We start from the raw sequence: 12204 nt of genomic DNA on the forward strand, positions 1-12204 counted from the left end.
AGTTTTCATGAATTAATTGTTTTTCGACTACCTAACCTACCTAACCTAACCTAACCTAACTTTTTCGGCTACCTAACCTAACCTAACCTATAAAGATAGGTTAGGTTAGGTTAGGTAGGGTTGGTTAGGTTCGGTCATATATCTACGTTAATTTTAACTCCAATAAAAAAAAATTGACCTCGTACATAATGAAATGGGTTGCTTTATCATTTCATAAGAAAAAATTTAGAGAAAATATATTAATTCAGGAAAACTTGGCTTATTAGGCAAATCGGGCCTTGCATAGTAGGCTGAGAAGTGCGTTCTGGCTACTAGGTACGACATATATATATATATATATATATATATATATATATATATATATATATATATATATATATATATATATATATATATATATATATATATACTTTCTCCTTCAGTTGTCGAAACTACCAAGCGAATCCTAACCCACATGTTGATATGGTGTGGAGGTTCATGACACCATAACTCCCACTCAGCACTCCTGACCTCAGCTCCACACTCGTGGAGTGCTGGGTTACTGGAGGCTGGAGTCTCTAATGTGCCAGAAGGAGCACCAGCGAGGCCGCTCCTGGGATGACACTTGAGACTGCCGTCGGACACCCTGGAACCAACATAGAACATATATTACTCTACGTTCAGGCATTGTTGAGGCAATAGTTAATCAAACCGTATCAATTATTACAACACAATCTTGCAGTGTCTTTCACTTGATTCGCTTCTCTTATTCACACGAAAACGTTTAGGGGAAAAGACATTCCTTAACCAGCACTTCTTCTAGAAATGTTAGAACACCATCTTCGTACTTCTACCATTAGTGAGCTTCATGTGAGCTGAGCTGAATAACACCAAAAACAAACACAACATCAGGACATGATAATCTCTTTCTGAGGATATTAAGTGAATTAAACAACAGAATGGTTAAATCTTTGGTCATAATTTTTGACCAGTCACTCCAACAGGAATAACTCCACGTGAACACAAACACGCAAATTAGACTCTTATATACAAAATCGAAATTACTTTAATCTATTTAATTTTCGTCTAATAAGTTTGACATCAATAGTCGGAAACTTTATGGATCCAATGAGACCAGAGCAAATAATATACCATGTGAAGAATCACTTACTGATTAAGGGTTCCACAAATGGTTCTTGAGGATAATGTTGGTTTCTTACCTCACGTTGTTCCTTACCCATGGATAACCAATGTATCGAACATATATATATATATATATATATATATATATATATATATATATATATATATATATATATATATATATATATATATATATATATATATATATATATATATATATATATATATATATATATATAACATATATATATATATATATATATATATATATATATATATATATAATATTGAATATGACAGAAAAAGTAAGATTAATAATTCTAACACGAATTTTCTCAATATTTCTTATATTTCTTTTCACTGTTGATGGTAATGGTAATTGAAAAATCAATTCTCCAAAATTCATTTTTATTTCTAGTCTGACGCGACACTTGAATGCGTTTCGTAATAACTTATTACATTTTCAAAGACTTTACATTACACACACACAACTATAACTTGCAAACACTAAACAGAGTTTAAACAGCTTTGATTTTATACCTGCATTTGGGTGAGGTGATATGTTACAACAGTTTTGGATGAGGTGAAAACAAACTTTCAACACAAGACAGAACACGAAACAATGTGTATAATATTTTGTAAGTTAAAGGGAAGAATGGAAGTAACTGCAAAGGGCCTATTGGCCCATATTTCTTGATGCTTCTATATTGGAGCGGAGTCTTGAAGTGGGTAGAATATAGTTGTGCATTTATTGGCTGTTGATTGCTGGTATCGACTTCTTAATGTGTAATGCCTCGCAGATATCAAGCCACCTGCTATCGCTGTATCTATCGATGATTTTCGTGTTTTTTGTTAAGACTTCTCTGGTAATGGTCTGGTTGTGGGAAGAGATTATATGTTCCTTAATGGAGCCCTGTTGCTAATGCATCGTTAATCGCCTGGAATGAGATGTTGTTGTCTTGCCTATATACTGAATTCTTTGAGGCTTACAGTCCCCAAGTGGGCATTTGAAGGCATAGACGACATTGGTCTCTTTTAAAGCGGTCTGCTTTGTGTCTGGAGAGTTTCTCATGAGTAGGTTGGCCGTTTTCTTGGTTTTATAGTAGATCGTCAATTGTATCATCTGATTTTTGTCTGTAGGGATAACGTTTCTATTAACAATATCTTTCAGGACCCTTTCCTCCGTTTTATGAGCTGTGGAAAAGAAGTTCCTGTAAAATAGTCTAATAGGGGGTACAGGTGTTGTGTTAGTTGACTCTTCAGAGGTTGCATGGCGTTTCACCTTCCTTCTTATGATGTCTTCAACGAAACCATTGGAGAAGCCGTTGTTGACTAAGACCTGTCTTACCCTACAGAGTTCTTCATCGACTTGCTTCCATCCTGAGCTGTGGCTGAGAACACGGTCGACATAAGCGTTAACGACACTCCTCTTGTACCTGTCTGGGCAGTCACTGTTGGCATTGAGGCACATTCCTATGTTTGTTTCCTTAGTGTAGACTGCAGTGTGGAAACCTCCGCTCGTTTCCATGACTGTTACATCTAGAAAGAGCAGCTTCCCATCCTTCTTCATCTCGTAAGTGAAACGCAACACGGAATTCCGCTCAAATGCCTCCTTCAGCTCCTGCAGATGTCTGACATCAGGTACCTGTGTAAAAATGTCGTCAACATACCTGCAGCATATGGCCGGTTTCAAGTTCATGTCGACTAAGACTTTTTGTTCTATGGTACCCATGTTGAAGTTCGCAAGCCCCACCCACCGGGGCCCACCACTCACCAGGGCTCACCACCCACCAGGGCCACCACCCACTGGGGCCCAACACACACCGGGGCCCACCACCCACCAGGGCCCACCACCCACCAGGGCTCACCACGCACCTGGGCCCACCACCCACCGGGGCCCACCATCCATCTAGACTCCCCACCCACCTGGCCCACCACCCACCGGGGCCCACCACCCACCTGGCTCACCACCCAGTGGGGCCCACCACCATTGGGACCCACCAGCCAGCGGGGCCCCCTCACCCACCGGGGCCCACCACACACCAGGACCCACCACCCATCAGGGCCCACCACCCACCTCGGCCAGCAGCAACAGGGGCCCACCACCCACCATGGCCCACCACCCACCGGGGCCCACCACCCACCGGGGCCCACCACCCACCGGGGCCCACCACCCACCAGGACCCACCACCCACCTCGGCCAGCAGCAGCAGGGGCCCACCACCCACCTGGACCCACCACCCACCTGGACCCACCACCCACCTCGGCCAGCAGCAGCAGGGGCCCACCACCCATGAGGGCCCACCACCATTAGGACCCACCACCCACCGGGGCCTTCCACCCACCAGGCTCCACCACCCACTAGGACCCACCACCCACCTCGGCCAGCAGCAGCAGGGGCCCACCACCCACCAGGCTCCACGACCCACCAGGCTCCACCATCCACCAGAAGCCCACCACCCACCTCGGCCAGCAGCAGCAGGGGCCCACCACCCACCTCGGCCAGCAGCAGCAGGGGCCCACCACCCACCAGGACCCACCACCCACCTCGGCCAGCAGCAGCAGGGGCCCACCACCCACCAGGACCCACCACCCACCAGGCCCCACCACCCACCTCGGCCAGCAGCAGCCCGGCCCTCCATGATGGAGGCGTGGTAAGGAAGGTCGGCGGGTATGAGCGCCTCGGTGCTGGCCGAGTAGAGGTCAAAGATGGCCGCCGTGCACTTGACCGAGACGGCTCCTCCCTGCAGTAGTCTTGGCCGCAGGGGAAAGCGGAGGCCAAGGACCGCGGTCTCCAGGCCCGTCTCCGGGTCCTCCTGGGGCGGGTACGGGATCAGCCAGCCCGGGTCCGCCTGCAGTAAGGGAGACCTAAGTTATTGGTGGTGATGAAGATGGTGAGGAAGATTGTGACCTCTGGGAAGGGTAATTTAAACCTTCCAGGAAAGAAGGTTTAGCTCTGGGGAGGGAAGTAGCGCCCCATGGCACTCGTGGCGAAGGATTCAGACGCCATAGGAAAGTTTGGAGATGACTTTTAGACAAACAGAGGCATCAAATGGAAGAAATTCTGTTCATTCAATCAAGAACAACCAATCCGCCTCAGGAAGGATTTCAGACACACCGGATGAAAGATTCATTAGACAAATAATCACAAAATTTTCACTAGTTCATCTCGTCTTTATGGTACATTCATTGTGCAGGAAGGTTTCTTCCTCCAGATGACTGACTCTCTCACTTGAATTCCTGTAAAGAGGTTAACAGTAATGATAATAAGGTTTAGGTTCCAAGGGTTCCAAAGGGTGGTAATATGGACCAAGCTCACATAACAAATAAAGAGCTTCTTACGGAGTGCCTCTCAAACGTCCGCAAAAGATGGGAGCACTTCAGAGACGCAGTGTTCAACGATGCTATGTCAACCTCCGGGAAGAAGACCATCAGATCGGCAGACTGGTTCGAGGCTCATTCGGAAGAAATGACACCAGTCATCGAAGAGAAGAAAAACGCCTTAGAAGCCTACAAAGCCTGCCCAAGTCAGCACAACTTACAGATCCTTCGGGCCGTCCGCTGCAAAGTGCAGCAGAGCGCCAGGCGATGTGCCAATGACTATTGGCTGTAGCTCTGCTCCCAGATACAGACTGCAGCAGATACAGGCAATGTAAAGGGAATGTATGACGGCATCAAGCAGGCCCTCGGCCCAATCCAGAAGAAGACCGCCTCCCTGAAATCTCCCACTGGCGAGGTGATTCAGGACCAGACACTGCAGCTGAAGCGCTGGGTCGAGCACTACTCTGAGGTATATGCCAGGGAGAATGTGGTCACCGAAAACGCCCTGAGCGCTTTCGAGTGCCTGCCTGTGTTAATGGAGCTCGACAGCGAACCGACCCTCGAAGAACTCAGCGAGGCCCTAGACTCCCTTGCTTCTGGCAAAGCTCCTGGAAGAGACGGCATTCCTTCCAAGGCCTTGAAGTGATGCAGAGGTAACCTACTCATGGGGCTGCTTGAAATCCTCTGTATCTGCCGGAGAGAAGGAGAGGTGCAACAGGACATGAGGGACGCCAACATCATCACACTGTACAAGAATAAAGGGGACAGGGGCAACCGCAACAATTACAGTGGCATCTCCCTCCTCAGCATTGTCGAAAAGCTGTTTGCTCGAGTTACATTGAAGAGGTTCTAAGTACTTGCAGAGGGAATCTACCCAGAATCACAGTGCGGATGCGCCAACAGGTCCACCATCGACATGGTCTCTTCCCTCAGACAACTGCAGGAGAAATGTATGGAACAGTAGCTGCCACTCTTCATAGCCTTCATAGATCTGACGAAGGCCTTCACTCTCGTCAGCAGGGATGGCCTGTTTAAGATCCTCCCCAAGATTGGATGCCCACCTAGACTCTTCAGCATCACCAGCTATGGCCACAAAAACAAGGACACAGTGGTCTTTGACTGCTCAACATCAGACGCCTTCAACATCTGAAGCAGAGTAAAGCAGGACTGCGTCCTGGTTCTGCCACGGAAGGCATCTACCCCCAGACCAGATCTGATGGAAAGCTCTTCAACCTTGCCAGACAGCTGAGCAGTTTGCACGACTTCCTTTTCGCTGACGACGCAGCAGTGACTGCCCACTCAGCTGAAGACCTCCAACAGCTCATGACCCGCTTCAGCAAAGCCTGCCAGGCCTTTCGGATTCACTAGCAGCCTGATGAAAACACAGGTCATGGGACAAGGTATGGATTCCCCACCAAAAATCGGAATCTCTGATTACAAACTGGAAGTCATCCATACTTCGTGTACCTGAGCTTCACAATTTTTGACTCCCTCTCTCTCTTGACATGGAGCTCAGCAAACGCATTGGTAAGGTATCTACAACCATGTCCAGCCTGATAAAGAGAGTGTGGACCAACAATAACCTGACCGAGTATACACAGATCCAGGTTTACAGAGGCTGCGTACTGAGCACTTTCTTATATGGCAGTGAGTCCTGGACACTCCGTGCCCGACAGGAAGATACACTGAATGCCTACCACATGCACTACCTCCGACACATCTTGGACATCACCTGGCAGCACAAGGTGGAAAACAACAGCATCCTGGGAATAGCTAGAATCCCCTGCTGAAACAGAGACGAATACGCTGGCTCGGGCTCGTGATGCTAATGGGCGATGGCAGGATCCCCAAGGATCCTCTGCATACAGGAGTACGGAGAGCTGATGATGGGAAAAAGTCCAACAGGCAAACCCCAGCAATGGTACAAAGACGAGTGCAAGAGGGACCTGAAAGCCATGGATGTCGATCTTGTCACGTGGAAAACACTGGCTGCGGACCGATCAGCCTGGGGGCAGTCTGTTCAGAAAGGTCTTTCCAGGTTTGAGGAGACACTTGCCAATCAATCGGAGGCAAAGGGACAGAGAAGGAAAGTCAGTAGCCAAGAAGACAGAACAGAATCAGACTTCGCTTGTGTTCAGTGTGGGATGGACTGCCATTCTGGGATTGGCCTCAAGAGTCACACCAGACGCTGCACTAGGACTGACAACCAGAGTGCAACTCCGTAGTCCCCCGAGACTGAAGGATGCCTACTATTACTAATAAGGCTTAAATTATGTGCCAAGTGATTACTTTATTTTATAAAGTGTACACTGCTGTGCCTGGGTTGATACTGTGTCTCAGTCTCTCAGTGAGAACTTGGGCATGTTCAGGGCTCATTGGAGAGAGGTATCCTGGGAGTTTCATAAAAATTTACGTCATCAAAAGTTTATTGCTCCTATAAAGGCAAAACATGAGTAGAATTTTTGTAAAAAATTTCCTAAGATTAATGCAGTGTTTAACATTATAGTGAAAATATAAAAAAAATCTTCTGAGGAAGAGGGTAGGGCTGGTGGGAAGCCAGTAATCTGTAGCAGAATCATAATGGGATTAACTATCAAACCATGCCACGTTGTACTCGCAGGAATATGCTAACATCGAGCCGTCCATGTTTCGCACCTACCCATTGCATTCACTATGCAACGTTGGATCAGTGTAGCCCCAGGCATTTCACTTCCTAATTCAGACAAACGACAGACAAGACAAAAACAGACACTGTATTTTATAGATAAATATATCTATTGAAAAAGAATGTTAATCTGTTCAACATTAGAGGCTAGATGCTTTGGGCTAGTCTCATTAAACTTTGTAAAGTGATTGGAAGTTGTTGAGGAACGGTCATAATGGGAGTCAGGGTGGTCTCCTATGCTCCTTCACTTTTGCATGAAATGACGTGATACTAAATTCCAATGTAACAGTCGAAGCAGTTTAAGACAGGTGGTTTGTACTGAAGGTAGCGTGGATACGCCTTTGTACGAAACCATGCAGTGGAGTGGTAGTTCTGCCTTGGAAAGTATGAAAGGGTTCATCCCTGAGTAATTAGAGCAGAGGTGTGTAAGCAAGGATCACCAGCTTCTCCTTGTAATTAAATAATCAATTTAGAGTAATTCATGTATTAAAGTACCTGTAATTAGTAACCTCTTTTGTCAAGTACTTAGATTAATTTAAGGGGGCATATAAAAAAATATCGTTATAAATTAAAATTGTTCAATTTGCTTATATTTTTTTTTATGAAATGGTTATAGAAAGGGCTGCAACTGGTCCAAGTTTCACCATCACACCCTAAACAGAAAAGGAGAAAAAAAATACACAACGTATTATGCAACGAATGTTCAACATTCTCAAATAATCTCAGGGAACACATGTGTCAACTAAAATGTCTACTATGTGCTGTAGAAGCACAAACTCTTGTAATAATTGTAATATGTATGCTCAATATATTTATATTTAAATTTTTTTTTCTTTTTATTTTATTTTTTTTTTTTTTTTGCCAATTTTTTTTTCTCGTTTGTTATCAAGGGATTTGCATGAAACTTGCACACCTTGCTCAATGGATGCCTATCTGTAAGGGTGCCAATTATGAACGAAATCTGTCGAAGTCAAGCTCAGCTACAGGTGGCCGAACTTGGATCTTTATTTTACTCTGGAAAGTAATTTACACCTTCAAATTACTTCAGAGCTTTCATTTATTAATCAATTTACATGCAAATTACACCTTATATGTAGCGTTTGTGCTTCTACAGACTCTAGTAGACATTTTAGTCCAAAGTCTATTTGCTGATTTTATAAAAATTTATAAATATCATATATTGCATATTTTTTTAGTAGGGTAACTTTGAAAAATTATATTATTGCACTAAACACTTTTTTGATAAAACTGATCACTAGAATCCTTTATTATGTGCTTAATTTAATATCTGAGTGTTATAGAAATGATTTTAGTTGACACAAGTGTTCCCTGAAACTATTTGAAAATTCGTTGCATAATTCGTTGTTTATTTTTTTTCTCCGTTTCTGTTTAGGGTGTGATGATGAAACTTGGACCAGCTGCAGCCCTTTCTATAACCATTTCATAAAAAAATGTATAAGCAAATTGAACCACTTTTAATTTTACATCGATATGCCCCTTTAACGTCATTTATGAATAAAGAATCAAATCTCCTTTTAGGGCAAGGGCAGACAACTCATGTAAGGACTGGCAACACCAGCCATAGGTCAGGTCGCCAGCAAGAGGCTGGTCTCACAATTCACCCTCTCTGTGCTCCAAGACTCCATCTTGCTGTTAATACAGTAATGTAGAGAAATTCAAGTTATCATTCAATATTGTATTTTATAATTTACCTGCTCAAGTATCTAGGTAATGTTCCAATTGTTTTGGAATGGTGATTAAGTGGCCTTCAGCGATCAGTACAAGATATTGTACTGATCTTGTATTGTACTGTACTGTACAACATTGTTAATCATCCTTGAAGATTAATTTTGCAACAAAGCTAAGGTCTCCCTCACAGTTGTGAGGAGAGAAAAAGTTTAATGTGGTTTGGGCAGCGACTGGAGGAGGTGTCTCCTCCCTGGGGGTGGGGGGAGGTCAACGTCACGACCTCTGAACCAGGACCTGGCAGGGGGTATGGTCAAAGTTTTTGTCTTAATGTATTACTTAAGAACTTCATGCCATTGCCAAAGTAGCATATTGTCAGCTAGGGAGAGTTTATTTATAACTAATTGTGTTTTAATAAATTTGATTATTCATTTATTCGTGTTTAGTAAGTTCCCTTTCTTGTCTTTCATGATTATGCGGATCTTTAGATCCTAGGCGATAACACCATGGGCTCCCTGCAAGTTCCTTTACCGTTTCAATAGATTTGCCTTTGTCCTACTTCAGCAAGCCACATTTAATAGTAAATTCATCCCTCCTATTCATAACTAGGGATCCATATTTGGGGAAATATATCTAATGGGCGGTTTTCTGTTGCATCGTCAATTAGGGTGATTAATGAGGGTGGAGTGGAATCAGGTGGTGGGAGTGGAATCACGTAGAGTCTCTCAGAGTTGCTGGTAGCTGATCAGGTACAATGCCTTGTTAGTGTAGCACCTTGGTAATCAAATACCGAGGTTACGAGGTGTTGAACTAGAGAGGTTGCAGTAGGAGCTCTGAGGGAACTCTAGAATAGTTAACTAAGGGCGGGCTAATAGTTAACTAAGGGCGGGCTAATGGACTAAAGACATTCATTACCCCCGACCTCGTTACACCAATCTGGCTAAATACCATATTCCATCATCTCTAAGAGTCCTCCATTATAATGATTTCTAAATGAAGACTCTGTTGGAAGCCTCATCAGATCATCATATGCCCCAGTAAGAGAAACCTTGCAGCAACTTACAAGCAACATTCATATAGACGCTTAATTGACAGGATAATACAAATGGTTTAAATTGTTTTATGTTGTTTATTTATTGAGAAGAGTGTGTAGTGAGGCAAGTTAGTGATGGAATAGTTAGTAAAGATAACTAGAGGTATGGTAAGGGAAAAATCAGGATAAAGAACTAAGCCATTACGCATATATAACGTTTAGAAAGACTGAGGATAAGGATTTAGGATTAGACGGGGGAAGGAATAGTGCCCAACCACTTGAACGGTCGGGGATTGAACGCCGACCTGCATGAAGCGAGTCCGTCACTCTGGTCTCTAGTCCAATTGAAGATTGTGTGTAGTGAAGATAATTACAGTGACGTAGAAGGTGTGTAATGAAGATTGTCACTGTGATGAAGGTGAAGGTGTGAAGTGAATTGATGTATAGTGATTATGATGACTGTTGATAGTGGTACCTGATGGTGTCCGGATAGTGAAGATGTAACGAGCTTACAGTGATGAAAACAGTATCTAGTGAAGATGATTACAGTGACCCCCCACTGTGTAGGGAACATAGTTACAGTGACAATGGTTGTATGTAGTTAAGATATATAATTGAGTAGTTAAGATGGTTACAGTGATGATTATCATGAACAGTTTGATGGTTACAGTGATGAATGTCGTCCACAGTGATGATTGTTACAGTGATGCAGACTGTGTGTGTCAAGCTGAAAGCAGTGAAGATGGTTGTTTATAGTGACGAACAGTACCGTGATAAAGATAGTGAGTAGTAAAGGTGTAATATCCTTCTTGCGATACAATGCAAGGTACCCCGAGCAACGCCGGGGACCCGAGTACCAGAGTTAGTAAAATAAAAAAAACCAATCCAAAATGAGAGATATATTCAATATATAGCAGTGACCGCAGGAGGAGCACAGATTACCATGATGGAGTCTGGAACACACATCAAACACAGGTTACACAGAAGACTTAGTTATCAGTATATAGCAGTGACCGCAGGAGGAGCACAGATTACCATGATGGAGTCTGGAACACACATCAAACACAGGTTACACAGAAGACTTAGTTATCAGTATATAGCAGTGACCGCAGGAGGAGCACAGATTACCATGATGGAGTCTTGAACACACATCAAACACAGGTTACACAGAAGACTTAGTTATCGATAAATGAATAAAAAAAAAAGATGCCTGAAAATATAAAGAAATGTTTAGAATTGAAAATGAGAAATTTGTATCAATGTTTTTATAAATATGAACTTATTAGTTCATTTTCAGTTAGACAAATCTAAGAAGAAGCGAAATAATTAACAATTTGAATGGTTACAAAGATGCAATTTATTTAATAAACATAAAGTGAGTTAATTGGAGTGGTGGAGCATGCAGATAGTATAATGATATTTAAGAGAAAGAATAAATCACTCACTTTAAATTATCAGTAAATTAGTTCAACATCTTTGGTTTAGAAAATTACTTAAATCTATATTCGCAAATATCATGTTGATTGTTACCCATATGTATAATACAACCAGTATGGGTGTATAATCCATCCAGCGTGGGTGTATAATCCAACCAGCGTGGGTGTATAATCCATCCAGCGTGGGTGTATAATCCATCCAGCGTGGGTGTATAATCCATCCAGCGTGGGTGTATAATCCATCCCGCGTGGGTGTATAATCCAACCAGCGTGGGTGTATAATCCAACCAGCGTGGGTGTATAATCCATCCAGCGTGGGTGTATAATCCATCCAGCGTGGGTGTATAATCCATCCAGCGTGGGTGTATAATCCATCCAGCGTGGGTGTATAATCCAACCAGCGTGGGTGTATAATCCAACCAGCGTGGGTGTATAATCCATCCAGCGTGGGTGTATAATCCATCCAGCGTGGGTGTATAATCCAACCAAGTCACGGTCGACGTGGCGCTCTAGCTGCCGTGAGGTGCAGACGTGTTGCTGGCCACTCCGGTAGTTGCTGTGTTTGCCGCTTTCGTCGGCAGGGGGTGTGGGTGTCTCTACCCTCCCTGCTGTTCCTGGCGGGTGTGGACGTGGCGCTTTTAACATGGGCAGCCATCTTCCCCCTGTTGTGAGGGGTAAACTCCGTGAGTTTGAAGTTTACTGGTCGTGCAGGATACCCTGTCGTGGAGATGGTCATGTGAGACGTGCTCCGTATCCCGGTCATGGAAATCTACGGTGTTGAGCTGGTAACTGCTCACCGTGTGCTTATCAAGTTTATGGGAGAAGCGGCATAACGTGACTTTCTCCGGCGGTACGAGGGACGTACCTTGCAGCTGCAAAATGGCACCGGATCTGTGTCTATATCAGATCGAAGCGGTGCTATGATGTATGTGAGTGTCCAT

At 43.9% G+C, this 12204-nt stretch overlaps 1 protein-coding gene across 1 annotated transcript in view; it reads right to left on the reverse strand.

Annotated features, from left to right (window-relative positions):
- Positions 1-337: 337 nt before the first annotated feature.
- The window catches only part of LOC123755068 (uncharacterized), a 155299-nt gene continuing 143432 nt past the window's right edge, over positions 338-12204 (reverse strand). Inside the window, exons 4-5 of the mRNA XM_045737540.2 lie at positions 3737-3974; positions 338-625 (exon numbers count right to left, since the gene is read on the reverse strand). Coding sequence (XP_045593496.1) covers positions 558-625; positions 3737-3974 — 306 coding nt within the window. The 3' untranslated portion in view covers positions 338-557. The remainder of the gene's footprint in view (positions 626-3736; positions 3975-12204) is intronic.

The sequence above is a fragment of the Procambarus clarkii genome, chromosome 28 (assembly GCF_040958095.1).
Source record: "Procambarus clarkii isolate CNS0578487 chromosome 28, FALCON_Pclarkii_2.0, whole genome shotgun sequence".
Taxonomy (NCBI): domain Eukaryota; kingdom Metazoa; phylum Arthropoda; class Malacostraca; order Decapoda; family Cambaridae; genus Procambarus; species Procambarus clarkii.